At 39.7% G+C, this 27,218-nt stretch overlaps 1 protein-coding gene and 1 pseudogene across 2 annotated transcripts; both read left to right on the top strand.

The window, feature by feature from the left end:
* The first annotated feature begins 5,140 nt into the window (after window positions 1-5,140).
* On the top strand, window positions 5,141-16,247 carry LOC110005411 (NACHT, LRR and PYD domains-containing protein 3-like). 2 transcript variants are annotated; one of them, XM_065959163.1, is made up of 14 exons: window positions 5,141-5,237; window positions 6,963-7,082; window positions 7,243-7,341; window positions 7,941-8,060; window positions 8,218-8,337; window positions 8,987-9,106; window positions 9,267-9,365; window positions 10,283-10,402; window positions 10,563-10,682; window positions 11,319-11,438; window positions 11,596-11,715; window positions 12,717-12,949; window positions 13,098-14,925; window positions 16,064-16,247. In XM_065959163.1, exons 1-14 carry the CDS (start codon window positions 5,152-5,154, stop codon window positions 16,245-16,247), a joined length of 3,489 nt encoding a protein of 1,162 aa, XP_065815235.1. In that variant the 5' UTR covers window positions 5,141-5,151. The 2 variants fall into 2 exon arrangements, with proteins under 2 accessions (XP_065815235.1, XP_065815239.1); XM_065959167.1 differs by lacking the exon at window positions 16,064-16,247 and having other exon boundaries at window positions 13,098-14,929.
* Window positions 16,248-17,816: 1,569 nt separating this feature from the next.
* Window positions 17,817-26,797, top strand: LOC109992797 (ribonuclease inhibitor-like; annotated as a pseudogene).
* Window positions 26,798-27,218: the final 421 nt, after the last annotated feature.

The raw sequence follows: 27,218 nt of genomic DNA, 5'->3' as shown, positions 1-27,218 counted from the left end.
TAACCACTGATAATTATGCATCATTGTTGACGACACGTCACATTCTGTATATTATCTGTTGTAAGCTACTGCATTTGTTTTATTGTAATGAACTGCTGTGTTCGTCTATGTGTTTAATGCTATGCTAGTTTACCTTCAGTCAACGGCTTTCACAATCAGAAAGACCAGTGTACCCGCCGCTGAATCAAAGTCCGGCCACTGGCTTTCTGGTGTTTAAGTAACAGTTACTGAACTCAGCTCAGAGAGCTCAAACTATTTCAAAAGGTAGCCACACGGCTTCCTCTGTTGTCCACCATTTTCGTCACCATGTGACGAAGCCACATGGTGCATTGTCTCTCTCCACCATCTTGTTCTCTCTCTCTCTCTCTCTCTCTCTCTCTCTCTCTCACACACATCTACATACATACTCATCTGCACACACACACATTTACACCTCATCCACAAGCCTTTGCTTGATAATGTTTGTTGCTTAGATTAGTTTATAATAGTTATTTGTTTAATTAAGTTCATTGATTTTGGGTTGATGTTGCTTTGTTTAAATAAATTCTGTTATAATTTAAGAGAGCAGTTGTTTGTGGTTACTGGTGTATTTGCATTGTGATATAAGCTGGGTGCGAAGGCTTTGTGTACGGATTTCACGCCTTCAATTTATTAAATATAGTTATTCATTATTAATAATATTAGTAATTAAATAACTAATTTGAGACTGATTTGAGTGATATTTTGGTTATATTTACCTGATTACAGGTTGGTGCCCCAAAACGAGATTAAACATAGTTTAATGATATTTTATTTATATTATTAATAATTAAGTATAATTATTAAAGAATATAACCAAAGTTGACTTGATACAACCCCAACAAATGGTGCCCCGTGTGAGGCCTTCAATAAACCAGCTTTATTGCACTGTAAATGCACAGTAATTCAAACTTTTAATCCTAAAAAAGATTTTTCTTGAGAAAAATTGTATTTTCTTTTGAAGATTTACTTTTCTTGCTTGTTGTTTATTCAAAACAGACAGCAAGCTGTGGCTTAGTTTGTGTTGTATGTTGTTGAACATAATGATGCAGCCAGGGCGACTTTCTTAATGAACTAGTTGTTGCTTTAATCCAGAGTTTTATCCTGAAGTAATTCTTCTAAAGAAATGTATTTGTTGTGAACATTCTCATTTTAAGCAAAGCAGACATCAAGTTGTGTTTAGTTGTGTTGTTGTGTTTTGGTGAGTTGAGTAGTTTAATTTTTGTGGGCTCTTTGTTGTTTGAGACAACAATTTAGCCATTTTTCCAGTTGAGAGTGTAACCACATAATTGTTGCATAGCCAGCTGTCCGAGAGGTGTGAGTTCCTTCCTTCCTGTGAGGACTTGAGGTGTGAATCCCCTCTCCTAGCTTCCAGGATAGCCTGCAGTGATCAGTTGGGAAACCTAGATAAGATTTGCTCTGGTGTCGATCTAGCTTTGTTAAGCTTAGCGGTTTTGTTAACAGTAATCCACTTTGGTTCCATTTTATCACGTAAAATGTGTACCAAGACCCTAGGTGAGCCGGGAGCTGAGACTCCTTTTGGATCAGACGACGCAGCACTGCAAGAAACGGTTGCCAGTCTGACGCACCTCTCCTTAGAGGAGATAGCCGACCTAAATAGCTATTCAATTAGCATTTGTGAGAAGAAGTTAAAGGAGCTCGTTGATCAGGCCAACCACCGAGCCAAGAAACCCCAAAGCATAATCCTGAATGTTCTTGGGCAACTCCTCCTTCTTTCCCAACGCAAGTCCTTCCTGCAGCAAACCCAGCTGCAAGTAGAAAAAGAAGCCCTGCAGAACCACATCCAATCCCTGTTGGCAGAAAATTCACAACTTCGCAGGTTTGAATTACCACATAGGGAGGGGGGTGACTTCTCAGCCCCCAGAGGCAGAGATAACACCAATCCCCCTCCTGCTACCTGCAAGTCCACATCGCATGGTCCACAGCTGAGAAGTTCCGAAACATCAGATGAATCGGATGGCTCCTGTCCACCCAGAGATCAAAGAATGCACATAAGGCTCATTGAATCCCTGGCGGAGGATGTAGACCGGTTTGACCCAGGTAACCCACATTTCAGCATTGATGATTACCTCAGAGAGATCAACCTGCGCCTCTGTGATCTACCTGATGCATCCACACGAGAAAAACTCAAGCTGATCTGGAAGACAACTTCCAGGAGTGTCCATACCTTCATGACTACCCTCCTGCCTGAGATCAGAGACCAGTACTCAGCACTCTGCAACGCTTTGTGCGAGGAATTCTCCACCTACACCGACCCTGTATCTGCCCCTCTTAGAGCCTTTAGTGTCTGGCACCAGAAGCATGAGGCACCCAAAGATTATTACCGGCGCCTAAAATCTGCATATTTCCAGGGACGTAATCCTCCAGGTTTGGAAGAGGACCAGACTTTCAAGTCCTTATTCCTGCACAATCTGCATGGCTGTGTGCGTTACGATGTCACCATGCATTGCCGAACACATCAGCTTGGTATGCCAGAAATCAAGAAATTTGCACAGGTGGCTTGGGAAACACGCATACGTCCTGGGTTTTGGAAACACAATAGTGACCTAGCACTAGAAGGCAACAAATTGCCTTATGCTATGAATAAATCTAAGAAACCGCATCACCGGCAGAATAGACAACAGAACCAGGGGGGTGAAGGAAGGAGCCAGCCACAGGGTAGTTCCCAACCTGAAGTACTGATCACCACCAGACCCGAACAGAACTCTCGGGATAGCCGAAGCCCCAGACAGAGGGGTAGGCATAATCAGAGTTCCCATGAACTTCCTAAGGAAGCAGGTTCTGATGGGGGAATGGAGAACATGATCCGGAGGTGTGTGACAGAGGTGATTAGACAGTTGGAAGCCTCCAGCCCTTACAAAGAACAAGGTTCTGACTCCACAGTGGGGAGGGGGGAGTAGCCTCCACTGTAAAACCCACCAAAGTCACTCAGCGTTAATGCTTTCTAGTCTCTGTTTTATGACCTGACAGTGGTAGTGAGACACATAAAATACATACACATTTACCCAACTACATGCCACATACACTGTCCCAAAGGTTTACTGCTGCTCAGGCTAGTAGTTAGCCCACAAATCTACACCTTCTCTTTCTCTCCCCCTCTTGCTTGTTTGTTTCATTTGTTTTGTTAAAGAATGCACCTTGAGTAGTAAAGCTTTGCTAATGCCTGTTTACGTTTTATGCGTAGCGTTAGACATAGTTAGACAGTCTGCCCAGACTTTGCCTCAGTGTCTGCCCAGACCAAAATGCCTCTAATATCTCTGAACTGTTAACCCTATGGACTGCTTCCCTAAGGAACTGCAAAACTGGGATGTGTCTCCATCCCAGACACATGGACTGTTTGGTCCGTGAGCTGCCCTGAAGATCGTAACCTGCATTTCGCTCTTCATGACAAGGGGGGATGTTGGGCCTCAGCCATGTGCATGGGACAAGCGACTCAGGCCTGTATCACAGTTCTCAAGCCTGACTAGAGTATTTTGGAGGGAACTGAACAAAGGGGTCTTAGCCCAGCAACCCCCCAACAGAAACCAACAAATAGGTGTGAAAGGTGGGGGGGGTGTCTGAATTCTCTATCCTCATTGGAGGAGGCTTGAGGTAAACCCACAGGCAGCTCCAGTCTTTAAAAGCAATGATCAGGCATTGCTTCCTTCTCTTCAAGTGTGGTCTGCCGACACCAGAGGATACCCTCTCCATATGATGGACTCCAGCATTCGAGACGAAGCCTTTCCTCCTCTTGACTTACATAGGTTAAACTCCAGAGCTGAGGTTGCTCAGTATAGGTAGCTCTTCACATGCTGAATTCAAGCATCAGAGGATTCAGCTGACTACTTCCACTGCATATTTTTAGGAGTTTTGGGCGCAATCAGATGCTATCAGGTTCGAGCAAAAAGAAGAGTTTCTTTCCTTTGATTTTTCGTAAGACGTCATTGAACGCAACTGGACAGGAGTGCTGAAGGAAGCCCACTGATCCCTGAATCCACAAGGACACATAAAGAACTCGGCTCCTGCAACCAGAAGACCCTATAGAGCAGTGCTCTGGGCGAAGATCTGAATCCCGCTACCCTCCTCCTACATCTGCCACGAAGGAAACCTGCCTGAATCTGTTGATTTAACATTCAACAGAGTGACGATCTAACCAACTTTGCAACGATCACCAGGAGTTACCCCAAGTAAGAGCTTTGGTCTGGGCAGAAATAGTTTCAGAAATAGTTATGTTTCTTTTATAATCACTGATAATTATGCATCATTGTTGACGACACGTCACATTCTGTATATTATCTGTTGTAAGCTACTGCATTTGTTTTATTGTAATGAACTGCTGTGTTTGTCTATGTGTTTAATGCTATGCTAGTTTACCTTCAGTCAACGGCTTTCACAATCAGAAAGACCAGTGTACCCGCCGTTGAATCAAAGTCCGGCCACTGGCTTTCTGGTGTTTAAGTAACAGTTACTGAACTCAGCTCAGAGAGCTCAAACTATTTCAAAAGGTAGCCACACGGCTTCCTTTGTTGTCCACCATTTTTGTCACCATGTGACGAAGCCACATGGTGCATTGTCTCTCTCCACCATCTTGTTCTCTCTCTCTCTCTCTCTCTCTCTCACACACATCTACATACATACTCATCTGCACACACACACATTTACACCTCATCCACAAGCCTTTGCTTGATAATGTTTGTTGCTTAGATTAGTTTATAATAGTTATTTGTTTAATTAAGTTCATTGATTTTGGGTTGATGTTGCTTTGTTTAAATAAATTCTGTTATAATTTAAGAGAGCAGTTGTTTGTGGTTACTGGTGTATTTGCATTGTGATATAAGCTGGGTGCGAAGGCTTTGTGTACGGATTTCACGCCTTCAATTTATTAAATATAGTTATTCATTATTAATAATATTAGTAATTAAATAACTAATTTGAGACTGATTTGAGTGATATTTTGGTTATATTTACCTGATTACAGGTTGGTGCCCCAAAACGAGATTAAACATAGTTTAATGATATTTTATTTATATTATTAATAATTAAGTATAATTATTAAAGAATATAACCAAAGTTGACTTGATACAACCCCAAAAGAGTGTTACTGTTTTTCCTCTCAGACTGACTTCATATTTCATGGATGTGCATTTAGAGGAAAAGAAGGATGGAGCAGAGTCTCCTGTACCCAGCTCTCCGTCTCTGAAGAGTGATTCAGGAACAAAGTAAGAAAACTTACCAACTCATTTTCACTTCAGTTTCAATTTATTCTCTAATCAATCTGCTAGATTAAACTTTCTGATGTTTAAGATGTTTAAATATAGGAATATTAAATTAAATAAGCTTTATTATTTAATTATTCAGTTTCATTATCATGAAGTCATTACTGTTGTTGTTTGTTGTAGCTTCAGGACACTGTATTCAATGTTCATGCTTTACAGAAGAAGTACAAATATAAACGTATAATTAAATATAAATGTGAATAACTTTCACTTGAATATTTATTTTTGGCGCTGTCTGAGAGCAGCCGATTCAAACGCCACTCTCCGCTCGTAAAAATGGTTTGAACCGCAATGCATGATGGTATATATTGCTTGGATAGTGACCATCGCTCGTACAGTACTTTTCAAAATGCATTGTGGGATACATTGAGTGGACTATATATGGGGTACTTCTCATGTCTCTTAAATTGCATCCACGTTTCCTTCACTTGCTTCCCTCACTTGCGTCTTAGTCCCGCCCACCAGAGATGCACGGAGAGGAAACAAGCAAGGAAACGAAGCAGGAGAGAGAGGAGAGAGGAAAAGAGGAAATCTGCTTTAAGAGACATGAGACGTCCTTTCCTCTGTAGCGTCACGTGAAGCGACATCATTTAGTCTGTGTTCTTTACCTGATAACAAACACCTGCACATGAAGAACAACCTGCAGTCTGCCTAAAAATAACATACAGACCTTTTCCACACTCAAACAGTTTTAATATTTAATTGTTTATTAATTATTTGTCTTAACTGATAATCCGACAGTGAACTCTGTATTTTATAAACACTAAGGATGTCTCCGGATTATTTACATTTTTTTATTAGGATGAAATTTTCAGCAAAACAGGATGCATAACATTTTCAAACCGTACATGATGAATGTAAAACGTGTTTTACTCCCACCCTGTCAGACTGTCATTCTCTTCTTTTCATGATCAAATTTAAAAAGGCAAATAGTGTGAGAGAGATCATGAAAATAAATGTCAGCAGTTTAATGATGGAGTCGTTTATGATCTTTTGATTTGAACACTTCAAATTAACTGACTTTATGTCTGATGCTGAATCTGAAAACAAATCAATAGGCTATAAAAGTTGGGGGTGATCGGCCTACACGTCTTTCCGTCTTTTCTCCGTTATTAAACTCCGCTGATGTTGATAAGTTTCACTGAAGTACGATCCGCTGCAGCGTCCAATCAATGAGTGATATTCGAGACAGGGGCGGGTCTGTCAGTAAAAAGACTTCCTGGAAGGCTGGTCTGATGTTTCCTCGATCATAGCTCCTCCGAGTTATTTCCTCGATCCTCGCTCCTCGCTGCCGAAATAAATGACCTCAGACGTCCTTCAACATGGCGGCTCGGAACGACTTCCGGTTCAAGCGAGGATCGAGGAAACTAAAAATAAGAGACATGAGAAGTACCCACGATACACAGGGGGAAAAAACTACAACATAAAACAGGAAACACAGGAAACAGAAACAGAAAGATACCATAGAGAAAATAAAAAACCTTTAACCAGGAATAAGAACAGAAAATACACAGGGTTAAAAACAACATGAGGGAAGAACAATACAAAATAAAACAGGAAATGAATTCTTAACACTGAAATTAACAAAATATTCTATTAAAGCGTTGTCATCAGAGACTTTATCAAAGATTCATGTCACATAAATATAAAACTTGTTGGTTTTTTCAGAGTTCAGTGGAGCAGACAGAGAGCAGAGTCTCCTGTATCCAGCTGTCTGTCTATGAAGAGTGATCTGTCCAAAGATGATCCTCCACTCTTCAGTAATGAACCTGTACGCTCACACAGAAAGTAAGAAAACTAACCAAAGAATCAAACCTGGAAACCTTCTCATTATCCACAGCTGTAGCCTTTTTTGTATTTACAGCTTATTTTAAAGCATTATCATCAGAGACTTTATTAAAGATTGATGTCATATAAATGTAAACCTTGTTGTTGTTGTTTTTTGCAGATTTAGGCGGAGCAGACAGAGAGCAGAGTCTCTGACGAGTGATCTGTTCAGAGATGATCCTCCACTCCCCATTGGTCAACATGAACCCTCAGACACAGTGTAAGAAAACTTACCAACTCATTTTCACTTCAGATTGAATTTCTTCTCTAATCAATCTGCTAGATTAAACTTTCTGATTTAAAGAGAAATCATTTGATCATTTAAAAGAAATCATCCTCAGTATTCCTGTCAGCCATATTTCCTGTTTGTCACATGTTCTGGTCCAGTTTGTCATGTTCATCAGAACTGCGACATAAAGATAAGCATGTTCTGACGTCAATGGATGTTGTGTGACACAAACAGCACCATCTGCTGGATGAGTCCAAGAAGTACAACTATACATAAAGATACTCACTCTGAATTCAGAGGGCAATCGAAACAGGAGGGAGACACACAGGCAGGAAGAAGCACTAAAGACACGATACACGGGAAAAACTACAACATAAAACAGGAAACACTAAAGACACGATACACGGGAAAAACTACAACATAAAACAGGAAACACTAAAGACAAGATACACAGGGGTAAAAACTAAAAACTAAAACAGGAAATGAATTCTCAACACTGAAATTAACAAAATATTCTTTTAAAGCATTGTCATCAGAGACTTTATCAAAGAGTCATGTCACATAAATGTAAAACTTGTTGGTTTTTGCAGATTTCAGTCGAGCAGACAGAGAGCGGAGTCTCCTGTATCCAGCTGTCTGTCTATGAAGAGTGATCTGTCCAAAGATGATCCTCCACTCTTCAGTCTTGAACATGAACCCTCAGACATAAAGTAAGAAAACTAACCAAAGAATCAAACCTGGAAACCTTCTCATTATACACAGCTGTAGCCTTTTTTGTATTTACAGCTTATTTTAAAGCATTGTCATCAGAGACTTTATTAAAGATTGATGTCATATAAATGTAAACCGTGTTGTTGTTTTTTGCAGAGTTCAGTGGAGCAGACAGAGAGCAGAGTCTCCTGTATCCAGCTGTCTGTCTATGAATAGTGATCTGTCCAAAGATGATCCTCCACTCTTCAGTCTTGAACATGAACCCTTACACAGAATGTAAGAAAACTTTACAAACTGACAGATGTTTACAGTCTGTTTAAATGTCCAACGGTCCGTTTAGCGTCTTTCCGTCTTTTCTCCGTTGTTAAACTCCGCTGATGTTGATAAGTTTCACTGAAGTACGATCCGCTGCAGCGTCCAATCAATGAGTGATATTCAAGACGGGGGCGGGTCTGTCAGTAAAAAGACTTCCTGGAAGGCTGGTCTGATGTTTTCTCGATCATAGCTCCTCCGAGTTATTTCCTCGATCCTCGCTCCTCGCTGCCGATATAAACGACCTCAGACGTCCTTCAACATGGTGGCTCGGAACGACTTCCGGTTCAAGCGAGGATCGAGGAGAGAGGAAACGAAAAATAAGAGACATGAGAAGTACCCACGATACACGGGGAAAAAACTACAACATAAAACAGGAAACACAGGAAACAGAAACAGAAAGATACCATAGAGAAAATAAAAAACCTTTAACCAGGAATAAGAACAGAAAATACACAGGGTTAAAAACAACATGAGGGAAGAACAATACAAAATAAAACAGGAAATGAATTCTTAACACTGAAATTAACAAAATATTCTATTAAAGCGTTGTCATCAGAGACTTTATCAAAGATTCATGTCACATAAATATAAAACTTGTTGGTTTTTTCAGAGTTCAGTGGAGCAGACAGAGAGCAGAGTCTCCTGTATCCAGCTGTCTGTCTATGAAGAGTGATCTGTCCAAAGATGATCCTCCACTCTTCAGTAATGAACCTGTACGCTCACACAGAAAGTAAGAAAACTAACCAAAGAATCAAACCTGGAAACCTTCTCATTATCCACAGCTGTAGCCTTTTTTGTATTTACAGCTTATTTTATAGCATTATCATCAGAGACTTTATTAAAGATTGATGTCATATAAATGTAAACCTTGTTGTTGTTGTTTTTTGCAGATTAAGGTGGAGCAGACAGAGAGCAAAGTCTCTGACGAGTGATCTGTTCAGAGATGATCCTCCACTCCCCACTGGTCAACATGAACTCTCAGACACAGTGTAAGAAAACTTACCAACTCATTTTCACTTCAGATTGAATTTCTTCTCTAATCAATCTGCTAGATTAAACTTTCTGATTTAAAGAGAAATCATTTGATCATTTAAAAGAAATCATCCTCAGTATTCCTGTCAGCCATATTTCCTGTTTGTCACATTTTCTGGTCCAGTGTGTCATGTTCATCAGAACTGCGACATAAAGATAAGCATGTTCTGACGTCAATGGATGTTGTGTGACACAAACAGCACCATCTGCTGGATGAGTCCAAGAAGTACAACTATACCTATAAATAAATATAAATATAGGAATATTAAATTAAATAAGCTTTATTATTTAATTATTCAGTTTCATTATCATGAAGTCATTACTGTTGTTGTTTGTTGTAGCTTCAGGACACTGTATTCAATGTTCATGCTTTACAGAAGAAATACAAATATAAACGTATAATTAAATATAAATGTGAATAACTTTCACTTGAATATTTATTTTTGGCGCTGTCTGAGAGCAGCCGATTCAAACGCCACTCTCCGCTCGTAAAAATGGTTTGAACCGCAATGCATGATGGTATATATTGCTCGGATAGTGACCATCGCTTGTACAGTACTTTTCAAAATGCATTGTGGGATACATTGAGTGGACTATATATGGTATGATCATACTCACTCTGAATTCAGAGGGCAATCGAAACAGGAGGGAGACACACAGGCAGGAAGAAGCACTAAAGACACGATACACGGGAAAAACTACAACATAAAACAGGAAGCACTAAAGACACGATACACAGAGGAAAAACTACAACATAAAACAGGAAATGAATTCTCAACACTGAAATTAACAAAATGTTCTTTTAAAGCATTGTCATCAGAGACTTTATCAAAGATTCATGTCACATAAATGTAAAACTTGTTGGTTTTTGCAGATTTCAGTCGAGCAGACAGAGAGCAGAGTCTCCTGTATCCAGCTGTCGGTCTATGAAGAGTGATCTGTCCAAAGATGATCCTCCACTCTTCAGTAATGAACCTGTACGCTCAGACATAAAGTAAGAAAACTTACCAAAGAATCAAACCTGGAAACCTTCTCATTATCCACAGCTGTAGCCTTTTTTGTATTTACAGCTTATTTTATAGCATTGTCATCAGAGACTTTATTAAAGATTGATGTCATATAAATGTAAACCTTGTTGTTGTTGTTTTTTGCAGAGTTCAGTCGAGCAGACAGAGAGCAGAGTCTCCTGTATCCAGCTGTCTGTCTATGAAGAGTGATCTGTCCAAAGATGATCCTCCACTCTTCAGTCTTGAACATGAACCCTCAGACAGAATGTAAGAAAACTTTACAAACTGACAGATGTTTACAGTCTGTTTAAATGTCCGACGGTCCGTTTAGCGTCTTTCCTCCGTTGTTAAACTCCGCTGATGTTGATAAGTTTCACTGAAGTACGATCCGCTGCAGCGTCCAATCAATGAGTGATATTCGAGACGGGGGCGGGTCTGTCAGTAAAAAGACTTCCTGGAAGGCTGGTCTGAAGTTTCCTCGATCATAGCTCCTCCGAGTTATTTCCTCGATCCTCGCTCCTCGCTGCAGAAATAAACGACCTCAGACGTCCTTCAACATGGCGGCTCGGAACGACTTCCGGTTCAAGCGAGGATCGAGGAAACGAGAAATAAGAGACATGAGAAGTACCCACGATACATAGGGGGAAAAAACTACAACATAAAACAGGAAACACAGGAAACAGAAACACAAAGATACCATAGAGAAAATAAAAAACCTTTAACCAGGAATAAGAACAGAAAATACACAGGGTTAAAAACAACATGAGGGAAGAACAATACAAAATAAAACAGGAAATGAATTCTTAACACTGAAATTAACAAAATGTTCTTTTAAAGCGTTGTCATCAGAGACTTTATCAAAGATTCATGTCACATAAATGTAAAACTTGTTGGTTTTTGCAGATTTCAGTCGAGCAGACAGAGAGCAGAGTCTCCTGTATCCAGCTGTCTGTCTATGAAGAGTGATTGGTCCAAAGATGATCCTCCACTCTTCAGTAATGAACCTGTACGCTCAGACATAAAGTAAGAAAACTTACCAAAGAATCAAACCTGGAAACCTTCTCATTATACACAGCTGTAGCTTTTTTTGTATTTACAGCTTATTTTATAGCATTGTCATCAGAGACTTTATTAAAGATTGATGTCATATAAATGTAAACCGTGTTGTTGTTTTTTGCAGAGTTCAGTCGAGCAGACAGAGAGCAGAGTCTCCTGTATCCAGCTGTCTGTCTATGAAGAGTGATCTGTCCAAAGATGATCCTCCACTCTTCAGTAATGAACATGAACCCTCAGACATAAAGTAAGAAAACTTACCAATTAATTTTCACTCCAGATTGAATTTCTACTCTAATCAATCTGCTATCTTAAACTTTCTGATTTAAAGAGAAATCATTTGATCATTTAAAAATAATCATCCTCAGTATTCCTGTCCAAGAATGGACAGACGCCTCTATGTTCATTCTCCCCACAGGCCGATTAAAAAGTAGACTGTTATTTTCCAATACGCTTGTGATCGGTAAATTTGGTGATGTCAAACATTGCTACGAGACAAAGCACATATCTTCTGATCAATTGTACCAACTGATCTGAGGACTCAGAAAACAAGAAAACTAAGAGCCCGATATGATGGATCCACCAGAATCCTCATGCATTTACTGGCAAACGTTTGTCAAGTGAATCAAATCGTTTTCTACAGGCAGAGCACTCATTTTCAATGTAAATAATGCTTGTCAATCAATTACATTTGATTGTGGGATGGCCAAAATCATGATTCAAATGATATTATTTCTGCAGCTATAGTATAATGACACTCCTGCCAGGGACCAGTGTTGCGTTCAGGTGCAGGTTGTGAAAAAGTCCAGGACTGCTTTTATGTCACAATCTGACCCAGGACAGTAGAGACAGACTAATGCACATGTTGTATTAGAGGTAACGGTGCTCAGGCCCAGTTAGTCCTAGAGCTGTGTGAGTGCAGGCCAGCAGGGGAATGGGGAGGGGGGCTGTGGTTGGTGCAACTGGGGCTAGTGTGAGTGCGCCCTGATTTAATTTTAAAAAACTGTCTTTTGAAACATTAATGATCTGTGTGCAGTGAGAGAGAAAATGTTGTTTCTTAGTCTTTATGAGAGCAGGACGGTTAAAATACAAAAAACAATCATCTCACTGCAGACTATGGGCTGAATGCAAACTTCAGATGGAGGCGTTACCTGCTCTCTATGATCATGTGTGTTAGATTGTGTTTGATAAATCTTTTGTTTTCTATCAGTCAATGATCAGTTTAGTTCTAAAGACATTTCTTCACAGGTGGATGAGGAAGAGGACTCATGTTATAGAGGATCAGCCGTCCTGTCTTGTGTGTCAGGACGTCCTGAAGGATCCCGTCTCTACCAGCTGTGGACATTCGTTCTGCAGACAGTGCATCACCTCATACTGGGACCAGTCTGGTTCACCACGAGACTCCTCCTGTCCTCAGTGTGGAAAAAGATCCAGAACAAGACCTGGACTGCAGACAGTCATTCAGAGCAGCACTAAACAAAGTAAGAATGTACTACTTTCTGCTTCTGTGATCTCCTCCTAAAACAGGACTTTTATTGTATGAAAAAAGTATAGAAATAAAAACACTTTTTACTTCTTTTACAATAACATTTGAAAATACTAAGCCGATTCTATCATTCTCTCTTTCAGTAGATAGAGGTCTGCAGGAGGTTGTAGATAAATATAAGGTCAGTCTGAGGAGGAGATGTGAGCGTGTCACTGAAGGAAGTGACGAAACAGGAAGTAGAACCCTCCTCAACAGGATCTACACTGATCTCTACATCACAGAGGGACAGAGTGAAGAGGTGAACACCCAACATGAGGTGAGACAGATCGAGACAGACTCTAAAAAGAAGACCCTCCATGAGACTTCAATCAAGTGCCAGGACATCTTTAAAGCCTTACCTGACCAACAAAAACAAAAGACAGAAGCTCAACCCGACCAACAGAAACCCATCAGAGTGGTTCTGACAAACGGCGTCGCTGGTGTTGGAAAAAGCTTCTCAGTGCAGAAGTTCACTCTGGACTGGGCAGAGGGCTCAGAGAACCAAAATGTCAGTCTGGTGATCCTGCTTTCATTCAGGGAGCTGAACTTGATCAAAGATAAGCGGTACAGTCTTCTTGAGCTACTCTATGTTTTCCATCCAACATTACAGAAGGTCACAGCAGAGACGCTCGCTGTCTGTAAAGTTCTGTTCATCTTTGACGGCCTGGATGAAAGCAGACTGTCATTGGACTTCAAAAACAGGGAAGTTGTGTCTGATGTCACACAGAAGTCATCATTAAACGCACAGTTCACAAACCTCATCAAGGGGAATCTGCTTCCCTCAGCTCTCATCTGGATAACTTCTCGACCTGCAGCAGCCAATCAGATCCCTCCTTCATGTGTTGACAGGGTAACAGAAGTACGAGGCTTCACTGACATCCAGAAGGAGGAGTACTTCAGGAGGAGGTTCAGCGATGATGAAGATCTGTCCAGCAGAATCATCTCACACATCAAGGCATCCCGGAGCCTCCACATCATGTGTCTGATCCCGGTCTTCTGCTGGATCACTGCCACAGTCCTGGAGCACATGATGAGCAGAGAGCAGAGAGGAGAGCTGCCCAAGACCCTGACTGACATGTACTCACACTTCCTGCTGGTTCAGACAAAGAGGAAGAAGAACAAGTATGGTGAGGGACATCAGTTGAGTCCACATGAGCTGATGGAGGCTGACAGGGAAGTTCTTCTGAAGTTGGGGAGGCTGGCATTTGAACACCTGGAGAACGGAAACATTATGTTCTACCAAGAAGACCTGGAGCGGTGCGGTCTGGATGTCACAGAGGCCTCGGTGTACTCAGGAGTTTGTACAGAGATCTTCAAAACAGAAAGTGTGATCTTCCAGAAAACAGTCTACTGCTTTGTTCATCTGAGCGTTCAGGAGTTTCTGGCTGCAGTCTACATGTTCCACTGTTTCACCAACAGGAACACAACAGTACAGAAGGCTTTTCTTGGAAAAACATATGTAGGTTTAACTCTTGATGTTCTCCTTAAAGAAGCAATGGAGAAATCCCTGAGAAGTAAGAACGGTCACCTGGATCTGTTTGTTCGCTTCCTTCATGGACTGTCTCTGAAGTCAAACCAGAGACTCTTAGGAGGCCTGCTGGGTCAGACAGACAACAGTCCAGAAATGATCCAGAGAGTCATCAACAACCTGAAGAAGAAGAACAGTTATAATATCTCTCCCGACAGAAGCATCAACATCTTCCACTGTCTGACAGAGATGAACGACCTCTCGGTCCATCAGGAGATCCAAGGGTTCCTGAAGTCAGAGAACAGATCAGTGAAGAAACTCTCTGAGATCCACTGCTCTGCTCTGGCCTACATGCTGCAGATGTCCGAGCAGGTTCTGGATGAGTTGGACCTGAAGAAGTACAACACAACAGATGAGGGACAAGGGAGACTGATTCCAGCTGTTAGGAACTGCAGGAAGGCAGTGTAAGTCCAGATGTGATGAGCATTATAAATCAGTGTCTAATATTAATTTACTAATTTTAATAGAAACTGAACAAAATCCTCACTGTTCACCAAAAAGTGTTCCACTGCTAATGTTCAGGAAAAAGGTCAGTTTTTTTTCACGTGTGGTGTTATTGAACTTTTTGCCCTGAGTAAAAAAGTTGGTTTGATAGTTTTTTTTTTGTGAACACATTCAGGAGGGAATTCCCAAAGAACTGACTGTGATGGCTGATAATGTTAATCACTGAAAGAGGAGAAGTCAGATGCTATGAGCGTAACCCTTCCAGCCTCTGCATTTTTTGGTCATAGTACAGTTATCCCTGTCTGCTGTTTGAATACGATGTTGTAGAAAAAATATATATAACCAATAAGCTAGCCAAAGGTATGAAGTAGGATTAGGGCCTAAAAAGAAAACAAATCTTAAATTTCAAGATTAAAGTCATACATTAACAACATTAATCTTGTTTATATATGAGACTAATGTTGTTATTTTAGTCTATAGTTACATCAGAAGAGCAGCAGCTGTTCGAAAATGACAAACATGGAGTATTTTGTGAAGTTATACTTAAGTAAAGCTTTCACTCATAAGGAACTACTTCCTTGTGTACGCTGTAAAAAACAGTTGGACAAAAAATATCCGATTATTTGTTGGGGCTTTATTTATGCAGATGTGAAACTACACATTCATCACATGGTCATAAAATATCAGGGCCCTGAAAAGATATTGCAAGAAACTGGGGCTTTTCCGAAGAAAGAACCACACTGAGTTGGATGAAATCTTATCTTTTGTGACAGAATAAAAGGCTTTAAGGGTTTTCCTTTCATCATCATTGGTCCTTAATGATCATTGTAGATCATGATACCTATCGAATTAATCAATAGATCTTTTTAAAAATAAAAAAAATGATGTAATCCTAAATAAATCGATATATTTGTTTCCATACATCTGCAACATTTAGTGAATGTGTAATGAGACTTTTTGTGTCAATGACAGATTCTACTGATGATGTGTAGTTAAGTTAAGACAGAATAGGACATGTCTGTTTAATCATCAAATGTGAGACGTAAATATCAAATTCTTCTTTTATAAGTAATATTTTTCTATTATATGTCACTACAGATTTTCTGACTGTGGACTCTCAAAGACTCACTTTGACGTCATGGCCTCAGCTCTGAAGTCCAACCCCTCCCATCTCAGAGAGCTGGACCTGAGCTACAATAAGCTTCAGGATTTAGGGGTGAAGCTGTCTGCTGGACTGCAGAGTCCAAACTGCAGACTGGAGTCGCTGAGGTCAGATCACTGACTGTAATACATATATGTATATAATAGAAACTGTTAAAATAAAGTAATACACAAGCCTCCAAAACAGCGTTACTTAACAGACATACTTAAATTACACTAATATAGACAGCTCTCCCTCAATACGTCTTTATATTACTGCTCATGTATGATGAGTGACTAGCGCCATAGAGACCTTGCTTTGTGTGGTCGATATGAAGTATTGAAGAAGAAAAATGCTGTGTGAAAATCCCCACTCTGTTGTCTGTCAGCTATCTTTCGCTAACCAGCTATCCTGGGACTTCTGCTTATTGCTACCTGCCGCTAGCGTCTCCACCTGTACGTTACAAGATGATGTCAGTGCTGATGTAACTGGTCAACAGTTAACTAGATCAACTGGGAGGTGTGGTTAGCATTCAAACAGAGCTAAGAGTCATAAACAGTCTCACACAGGCCAAAGTGTCACACCAACGGATTCAAACTCTGCTTGAAGAGTTAAAAAATAAACACAAAGGAGGCAGGTGGGGCCCGTCATAGAGTTTACTCAAGAGCCGCAATCCAAAAATATCCCCTTCTTTCCTAAAAGTGTTTGAGATTAGTTATCTACTCACACTCACTCACTTATATACGCACACTAATACAAACACTTGCACGTCCTACTCCACCTCTTTCTTAGCATTGTTTGTTGTATGTTTCTGCTTTTTGACTACATTCAATAGCAGTACGCTAAAGACACTCAAATAAGGTTATCTGAAATGTACACATTGTTCTGTTATCACACTGTGTGTGTGGAGGCTTGTTGATGATGTGTATCACAACAATTATCATAAGCGAGTGCAGGCCAGCATCGGCACCAACAGCTGCAGAAATATGTTGAAACAAAGGCATAAGAAGCTTCAGGTTTAGCAGGAGCCGTCACATCTCAATCAATGCATTCAGAGGAAGGACTCTTTCTTTCCTCTCTCTCTCTCTTGTGCGTACACAAAGGCTATGATATACAGATTTACCAAAGGTCAGCAATTATACTTTGGGGAGGGGTGTATACATGGGCATGGAAACAGTAAAATATATGTTCCCTTTTTCAATTAATCTTTGGGATTTGTATTTCAAGAAGGCTCGGTCTTAAAATGGAAAATCAAAAAACAATCAGGACAGCACTCCAAAACTGTATTATAATCTTGCTTGACCATCTTTGGGGATTCAGCACCCAGTTGTTTAACGTGAAAGGGAGCTGAGCGTGTTTTTTTTCTCCCATTAAGTTTGAAAAGAGCCACAACTATTCACAAAAGAGCCACATGCGGCCCGAGAGCCACGGGTTGAGTATCAAGTTTAGATTGAGTTATGACAACAATTCTATATCCTCTCAAAGTATTCCAGATTTAGGAATCATCTTCATGCAGAGATTTCTGATTATGTGGAGAAAAGTTTAAACTCTTAATGAAGATTAAAAACAACATGCACATGAAGTATTATAATCTTGCTTGACCATCTTTGGGGATTCAGCACCCAGTTGTTTAACGTGAAAGGGAGCTGAGCGTGTTTTTTTTCTCCCATTAAGTTTGAAAAGAGCCACAACTATTCACAAAAGAGCCACATGCGGCCCGAGAGCCACGGGTTGAGTATCAAGTTTAGATTGAGTTATGACAACAATTCTATATCCTCTCAAAGTATTCCAGATTTAGGAATCATCTTCATGCAGAGATTTCTGATTATGTGGAGAAAAGTTTAAACTCTTAATGAAGATTAAAAACAACATGCACATGAAGCCCCTGGTTTCCTCTCGTTCTGTTAAGACTTTTGATTCAATCATGTCTGACTTGATAAGGCAAGGCAAGTTTATTTATAGCACATTTCAACAACAAGGCAATTCAAAGTGCTTCACAGAAGACATCAAGAGCATCATGACATGTGGAAAAAAATATATATATTTTTTTTATTAAATCTGATTTTTTTTTTTTAATAAATTGAAACAAATACATACAAATATAAAAAGAGTTAAAAGTTACAGTTCAAGTTTAAAATAATTCTAAAATTGTTTAATAAAAGGCAGCTGTAAACAGGTGAGTCTTCAACCTCGATTTAAAAGGGGTGAGAGTTTCAGCTGCAGTTTTCTTGGAGTTTGTTCCAGATATGAGGAGCATAGACATTGAACACGGCTTCCCCGTGTTTAGTTCTGACTCTCAGGACAAAAATAAATAATGTTCTAACATCACAGAGCTGGCTTGAGATCAGTACCCTTTTATTTATCTGTGCACATGAACAGCTGTATGAATGTTGTGCTAAAATTTGGAGGATTTAGATTTAGTGAATACATCAGGACAAAGTGATGTTGAGATACTCATCACAACCTGAACACATATGAGTGGATTATAAATTATTTTTCCTCATCTTTTGTTCTTTATTCAGATTGAGGGACTGCAGGTTGTCAGAGATCAGCTGTTCTTCTCTGGCCTCAGCTCTGAAGTCCAACCCCTCCCATCTCAGAGAGTTGGACCTGAGTGAGAACAAGCTGCAGGATTCAGGAGTGAAGCGGCTGCGTGATTATCTGCAGAGTCCAAACTGCAGACTGGAAACTCTGAGGTCAGATCACTGACTGAGTCATTCAATCATTCAATCCACATCTTCGATTGTTGCACATTTCAGCATTTATATATTTTCAGTATTTGTCTGAATTTAAATCTTGGGAAATTCAATTTTAAAGATTTTTTTTTCAAGTTGCTGAATAATTTATAGATTTGATCTAAAAATGTTTTTATGACTATGTTAAGTAAAGGTGAACAACATGCACATGAAGCCTCTGGTTTCCTCTGGTTCTGTTAATAACTGAAATCATGAAGACTTTTGATTCAATAATGTCTGATTTGATAAATGTACTAACATCACAGAGCTGACTGAGATCAGCAGCCAGTTATTCATCTGTGCACATGAACAGCTGTATGAATGTTGTGCTGACATTTGGAGGATTTAGATTTTATGGATACACAATCAGAAACAATACTCTAATCATTTAGAGAAAACTTAATTCATCAGGACAAAGTGATGTGTAGATACTCATCACAACTTGAACATGTGAGTGAATTATAAATGATTTTTCTCCTTCTTTTAATCTTTATTCAGATTGTGGCGCTGCAGTTTGTCAGAGATCAGCGGTTCTTCTCTGGCCTCAGCTCTGAAGTCCAACCCCTCCCATCTCAGAGAGCTGGACCTGAGTGAGAACGAGAAGCTGCAGGATTCAGGAGTGAAGTTGCTGTGTGATTATCTGCAGAGTCCAAACTGCAGACTGGAGACTCTGAGGTCAGACACCTTTTCTTTCTTTGAGTCTGTGCTACTGTTACACCTCAGGAATGATGAACACTGTGTGAATCATAACCTCAAACAAGCTGAGCACCATGACACAAGCTAACATTATCAGCAGCTCAGCTCCCAGCCCCACTGACCTCCTGAGTCCACTGAAGAGGGTCTGCTGATCACTTGTTCCTGGGCGTCATGTGTTTTTCCTGCATGCCTTCATGACTCATTAGACTGTTAGGGGGTCCTGCCTCTGATCTAAGAAAAGCTTCCTGTACAGCTCAAAAGTTTAAAGAATGTGACGTGATAACCATTAATAGTTCATGAGCCTCTCATCACCTTAAACTTCCAAACAAGCTCAATAGGAAATACACAGATACAGTGAAGAGCAGCACAAAGACATTGAGGATGCTAGAGACGACTCTGACAAACCTCCATGAACTGTCCTTTAGTAACAGATCCAATAATGACGGAACATGTGTTTGGATGTGTGTGGATTGTCTTATTTTATTGTCCTATATGCCAGACCTAACCAGTCTTAATGAGAGTCACCCTTTCAAGTGATTTGAAGTTCATATGTTTATGGATCATTCTTCCTCTTTTTCATACCGTTGATGTTTTTTTATGATCATATATCAAAATCAACTCTCTGATTTGAAACTTACTGTGAGAGAGTTTGATCTGCTTATGAAACAGACTGAAATTAATCTTGATTTCTCTTTCTGATTGGCTAAAGTCAGTGAGACCAACCACATTATAAAGTCATTTTAAAGGTCTGCCTGTTCCCACCTGGTCGGTGTCACATGAGGAGAATCACAGGACGCTGTTTGGAAAAGCCTTTTATTTACATTTTCTACAGAAGATATTCACACTGACTTGTAGTTTGTAGAGTTTAAAGAAAGCCTGATGAGTTTTTTGTTAGGGAATCCTGTACAGGACAAGACCAGTGAATAGACAAGAAGATTCACTTTGTCCACAGGGGGTGCCAAAACGGACAAGTAATGAAAGTTCCTCCCAGGAGCTTTGAGTCTTTGCATTTAAGAATGATCGGGAAGAACTAAAGTATTAATGCATCCTAATAAAGTCCTTCAATGTTGGAATGAACAGATGATGGTCACGTCAGTGTGTTCATGTGTGCAACATCACACATTCATCCATGAAGCTCACTGTCATCTACATTCACATATTCATTCTTTATTCAGATTGAGGGGCTGTAGGTTGTCAGAGAACAGCTGTTCTTCTCTGGCCCCAGCTCTGAAGTCCAACCCCTCCCATCTCAGAGAGCTGGACCTGAGTGACAACAAGCTGCAGGATTCAGGAGTGAAGCTGCTTTGTGATTATCTGCAGAGTCCAAACTGCAGACTGGAAACTCTGAGGTCAGATCATTGACTGAGTTATCAATCATTCAATCAACATCCTTGATTGTTGCACATTTCAGCATTTATGTATTTTCAGTATTTGCCTGAATTTAAATTTTGGGAAATTTAATTTTAAGGAGGTTTTTTTTTTCAAGTTGCTGAATAATTCAGAGATTTTATTTGAAAATGTTTTTATGACTATGTTAAGTAAAGGTGAACAACATGCACATGAAGCCTCTGGTTTCCTCTGGTTCTGTTAATAACTGAAATCATGATGACTTTTGATTCAATAATGTCTGATTTGATAAATGTACTAACATCACAGAGCTGACTGAGATCAGCAGCCAGTTATTCATCTGTGTACATGAACAGCTGTATGAATGTTGTGCTGACATTTGGAGGATTTCAATTTTGTGAATACACGATCAGAAATGATACTCTAATCATTTAGAGAAAACTTTATTGATCAGGACAAAGTGATGTTTAGATACTCATCACAACCTGAACACATAAGTGGATTATAAATGATTTTTCTCCTTCTTTTAATCTTTATTCAGATTGAGGGGCTGCAGGCTGTCAGAGATCAGCGGTTCTTCTCTGGCCTCAGCTCTGAACTCCAACTGCTCCCATCTCAGAAAGCTGGACCTGAACTACAACCCAAAGCTGCAGGATTCAGGAGTGAAGATGCTGTGTGATTATCTGCAGAGTCCAAACTGCAGACTGGAAACTCTGAGGTCAGACACCTTTTCTTTCTTTTAGTATTTGCTACTGTTAAATACCTCTGGAATAATTAACACTGTATGTATCTTAACCTAGGCCAATATGGCAGCGCGCATGAGTGCAGTGGCTCAGCGTTTAGCTTTAAGGTGTTTTGTCTTCTAGCACTTTATAAAGGTTTCTTTGCACCAAGAAATTGCGTTGTACTTGTACATTGACAAATAAAAATATTCTTTTCTATTCTATTCTATTCTAAAAACAAGCCGATCACCATGACACAAGCTAGAATTATCAGCAGCTCAGCTCCCAGCCTCCACTGATCTCCGATGAGTCCACTGAAGAGGGTCTGCTGATCACTTGTTCCTGGGCGTCATGTGTTTTTCCTGCATGCCTTCATGACTCATTAGACTGTTAGGGGGTCCTGCCTCTGATCTAAGAAAAGCTTCCTGCACAGCTCAAAAGTTTAAAGAATCTGTCGAAATAACCATTAATAGTTCATGAGCCTCTCATCACCTTAAACTTCCAAACATGCTCAATATGAAATACACAGATACAGTGAAGAGCAGCACAAAGACATTTAGGATGCTAGAGACGACTCTGACAAACCTCCATGAACTGTCCTTTAGTAACAGATCCAATAATGACGGAACATGTGTTTGGATGTGTGTGGATTGTCTTATTTTATTGTCCTATATGCCAGACCTAACCAGTCTTAATGAGAGTCACCCTTTCAAGTGATTTGAAGTTCATATGTTTATGGATCATTCTTCCTCTTTTTCATACCGTTGATGTTTTTTTATGATCATATATCAAAATCAACTCTCTGATTTGAAACTTACTGTGAGAGAGTTTGATCTGCTTATGAAACAGACTGAAATTAATCTTGATTTCTCTTTCTGATTGGCTAAAGTCAGTGAGACCAACCACATTATAAAGTCATTTTAAAGGTCTGCCTGTTCCCACCTGGTCGGTGTCACATGAGGAGAATCACAGGACGCTGTTTGGAAAAGCCTTTTATTTACATTTTCTACAGAAGATATTCACACTGACTTGTAGTTTGTAGAGTTTAAAGAAAGCCTGATGAGTTTTTTGTTAGGGAATCCTGTACAGGACAAGACCAGTGAATAGACAAGAAGATTCACTTTGTCCACAGGGGGTGCCAAAACGGACAAGTAATGAAAGTTCCTCCCAGGAGCTTTGAGTCTTTGCATTTAAGAATGATCAGGAAGAACTAAAGTATTAATGCATCCTAATAAAGTCCTTCAATGTTAGAATGAACAGACGATGATCATGTCAGTGTGTTCATGTGTGCAACATCACACATTCATCCATGAAGCTCACTGTCATCTACATTTACATCTTGTATTCTTTATTCAGATTGAGGGGCTGCAGGTTGTCAGAGATCAGCTGTTCTTCTCTGGCCTCAGCTCTGAAGTCCAACCCCTCCCATCTCAGAGAGCTGGACCTGAGTGAGAACGAGAAGCTGCAGGATTCAGGAGTGAAGCTGCTTTGTGATTATCTGCAGAGTCCACACTGCAGACTGGAGACTCTGAGGTCAGATCACTGACTGTGTCAGTATTCGTATATTGTCAATCCACATCCTTGATGGTTGCACATTTCAGCATTTATATATTTTTTTAGTATTTGGCTGAATTTAAATCTCGGGAATTTAATTTTAAGGAGTTTTTTTTCAAGTTGCTGAATAATTCAGAGATTTTATCTGAAAATAGTTCTATGACTATGTGAAGTGAAGTTCAACAACTTGCACATGAAACCTCTGGTTTCCTCTGGTTCTGTTAATAACTGAAATCATGATGACTTTTGATTCAATAATGTCTGATTTGATAAATGTACTAACATCACAGAGCTGAATGAGATCAGCAGCCAGTTATTCATCTGTGCACATGAACAGCTGTATGAATGTTGTGCTGGCACAGGAGGATTGAGATTGTGTGAATACACAATCTGAAATGATACTCTAATCATTTAGAGAAAACTTAATCAGGACAAAGTGATGTTGAGATACTCATCAGAACTTGAACATGTGAGTCGATTATGAATTATTATTCCACAGGGGGCGCCAAAATGGACAAGTAATGAAAGTTCATTCATTTGAGTGTTTGAATCTAAAAATGTCACGTCAGTGTGTTCATGTATGCAACATCACACATTCATGCATGAAGCTCACTGTCATCTACATTTACATCTTGTATTCTTTATCCAGATTGAGTTGCTGCAGTTTGTCAAAGATCAGCTGTTCTTCTCTGGACTCAGCTCTGAAGTCCAACTCCTCCCATCTCAGAGAGCTGGACCTGAGCAGAAACCAGCTGCAGGATTCAGGAGTGAAGCTGCTGCGTTATCTTGAGAAGACTTGATTTGACTGGAGACTTTGAGGTCAGTCTCTCTGTGTTCTTTCGTAAACCCTCCACATATCAAGTCAACAATATATATATGTGACAGGTCAATTGAGAACATTGATGTTTATTGCTTGGTTATCGGGGACCCCACAAACTAATTTTTGTTGTACTTGTCATTTTGAAATTCTTTAGTTTATAATGTTTTTGATTCATCTTCAAAGTTGCTAATGTTAATGTATTTTTCTGAACTGCAACATTATTCAAGCAGTTCATGTTGACATGTTATTAATTAAATGCGTTGCATAATCTACACCACTAGGTGGAGTCTGTGAGTGAAAAACAACCACAGACTTTGACTTATAGCACACTTGGCCAGCCAAGTTTCACAGAAAGGACAGTTTCTGCTAGAGAGATAACTGTCGGAGGTTACTGGCGGCCCTGGTAAAGGAAAAGTTTCCAAGAGCGTGTTCACATAAAAGGGGTGGAGTTAGCTTCATATAACGTATCACAATCATCACTGAGTCTGCTGTCAGCAGATCGTCATATCCAACACACTCTGAACAAACTAATTTAATAATATAAATAAGTTTAAGACAAACTTGGCAGAAAAAATAGAAACATAAAATGTAAACATTATAGTAACTACTCTGTTCACCTCTCCCTTCCGTCATCATTGCTCCATTTGACAATTAAATCTGTAAAAAAAACATTATGTCTTAAATTTAGGTCAAAGTAGCGCCCTCTACAGGCCTGGAGCTCCTCTGTTTGCTTTCTGTTGCATGTTTGTCCTGGTATTTGGGGTGTTTGGCTTTTCATCCTTTTATTTATTTGATGTACATTTACAGCTAATATTTTAATTTTGGCTTTTTCAGACAGGTTCTTTATTTGATTACACATGTCCACATAGCTGATATTTCACAACCTCTCTTTCTGCAGGACTAAGGACTGTGGATAAACATCTTGGTTACTTTTTACCAAGAAACAACCAGGAACTGATTAATGATTTAAGTCTCCCTCTCAGACAAGCTCTGGAAGACAGGATATTATAAACTTTTACAATGCCTTGAGTAAACAACCAAGCGGAAACAGAAGACTGCTATCTACGAATTGACCCCAAAGACATGAACTGTGACCGAAACCAGTCTCTGCAAAGTCATAAAAATTGACCATCTGTTGAACGACTGCTGAAGAACTGATTAAACCACAGTGTTTAATTCTGTATCAAATGAACATTTCTATCTTTCTTCATCTAGATATTTCTAATAGTCACATTGAATGTATTGTAATCATCTTTTTAAACTCAAAATCAAACATTATTACGGTCATTTCTTTTATTAAGCACCCTGCTGTTTGAGGCACAAGGTTTGTATTTATTTTGTTTCACATGCACATTGATAAGAAGTTACTTAAAAGTCGCATTTTATAGTTTTAAGTTTTAGAATGTGTTTTGGCTAGCAAAGATGCTGCATCTTGGAACCGTAATTCGATCAGGTTAACGTGTGTGTGTGTGTGTGTGTGTATATGTGTGTACATACATGTCGAGGTGTGCCTAAGGTTTAATTCATATTCACTTTTATATAACAATATTAAGTTCATCATTTTACACATAAGAAAATTTAAAGGTTTAAGTTCATATATTGTGTAGGTATACACCAGGGGTGCCCAAACCGTCGATCGCGATCGACCAGTAGATCACTGACTGATTCTCAGTCGCGAGATGTTTAGTCAATATAAAATATAATTGTAAAATAGAAACGTGATTTCAATTTCATCTCATTGCAGTGTTTCCCACACATAGACGATACCTGGGTGGGGAGCCCAAGTATACTTCCGACCTGTTTGTATTTAATTTTTCATTTATTCATGAAATTGCTGCGTGCATGAGCGAGAGAGCGGGAGAGAGAGAGCGCGCAAGGACGTGCAGGTAAAACCGGGGCGGGTAAACGTTTTACCAAAAAGTCATATATAGAAACTATGCTATGAGTATTAAGCGCATTTGATGTAGCTGCAGCTACTTTTCTCTGCTCCTCTCTGCTGTCATGACTGTGAGCATCGTGGGGCACGCTGAGACACACCAACATACAGTGCAAACGCACACACATACACACACTTGCATTGGTTCAAAAAAGGTTGGGCACCCCTGGTATACACTATAGTAATATTTTCTTTATTACTCTCTTTTAGTTCTTACAGTGTTTCCATTAAAAACGGAAAGTAAAGAACTTCAAATAAAAGTCTGAAACATCAGTTTGAGAGCCAGGCCATCTATAACAGCATGGGGAATGCTACAGTGGATCTGATAGAAATAATATCGAAATGAATGTATGGTGATGTATATATGTTTAGATTCTTATTCTTAATCTTATTGAGTAAACTAAGTTTAATTTAAACAAATGTCCTCCGGTCAGAGTGGGAGTAACCCTTGGGTGGCCCCCTCTCTTGCAGCTTTTAAAAGTTCAGACTCAGCTCAGATCTCTGCTCTTGTTTTTTTTTGTTTTTTTTCCCGCTTCTCTTTGGACTTCAGTTCGAATCACCTTAAGACTTTTAAGTTTGTGCCATAGAGAGACGAATCTCTGCTGAACTTTTTCTTCGTAAACTTTCAGCGCACATTTTTGGAATCTCAAATTCTTTCTAGCTCGAGCAATGCCCCTTTTACTTTCTTTTCCAAAGTCTCTGCTCTTCAATTTTGAACGCCAATTTCTTAATTTAGATTCACAATATATATGTATGGGAGGGGGGCGTTGGTTTTGCGGTTTAATTTGTAACAAATGTTTCATGTCATGTACGTCTTGTAACCTGCTACTGGATGCTTTGAATTTCCCTCGGGATCAATAAAGTATCTATCTATCTATTGAGATGGCCATCATGTTAATTTAAATTGGAAATCGACACATCAAAAGATTCTTTAATAGTTTTCCTGTTGGATCCACTTGGAGCTGATGATGACACAACCGCGACGGCTGAATTGCCATTCTACCTCCATCCTCGCTGCATACTCCGACCCAGCTACTGCGGCATCTGATCTGGCCCGTGGACCTCTCTGGTAGCCCTGGAAGGGACAACTTGTCGGAGACTGAAACGGGACCAGTCGGCAGAGTTCATCCGAATCACCTCACAGTAAAAGTATTGGTTCCGCAGTGGGTGTTGAGAGATCAGATTGGTCGTGTCTATTCAGAGCTCCTTTAAATCTGCCTTAAACAGAGCCAGCCATTTTTATCAACTTGGAAAGACTAAGTGGAAGGAGAGGAGGCTGGCGTTGGCTGTTCGCCGCTTCCA

The sequence above is a fragment of the Labrus bergylta genome, chromosome 1 (genome assembly GCF_963930695.1).
Source record: "Labrus bergylta chromosome 1, fLabBer1.1, whole genome shotgun sequence".
Taxonomy (NCBI): domain Eukaryota; kingdom Metazoa; phylum Chordata; class Actinopteri; order Labriformes; family Labridae; genus Labrus; species Labrus bergylta.
This window is presented reverse-complemented; position numbering and strand designations above follow the sequence as displayed.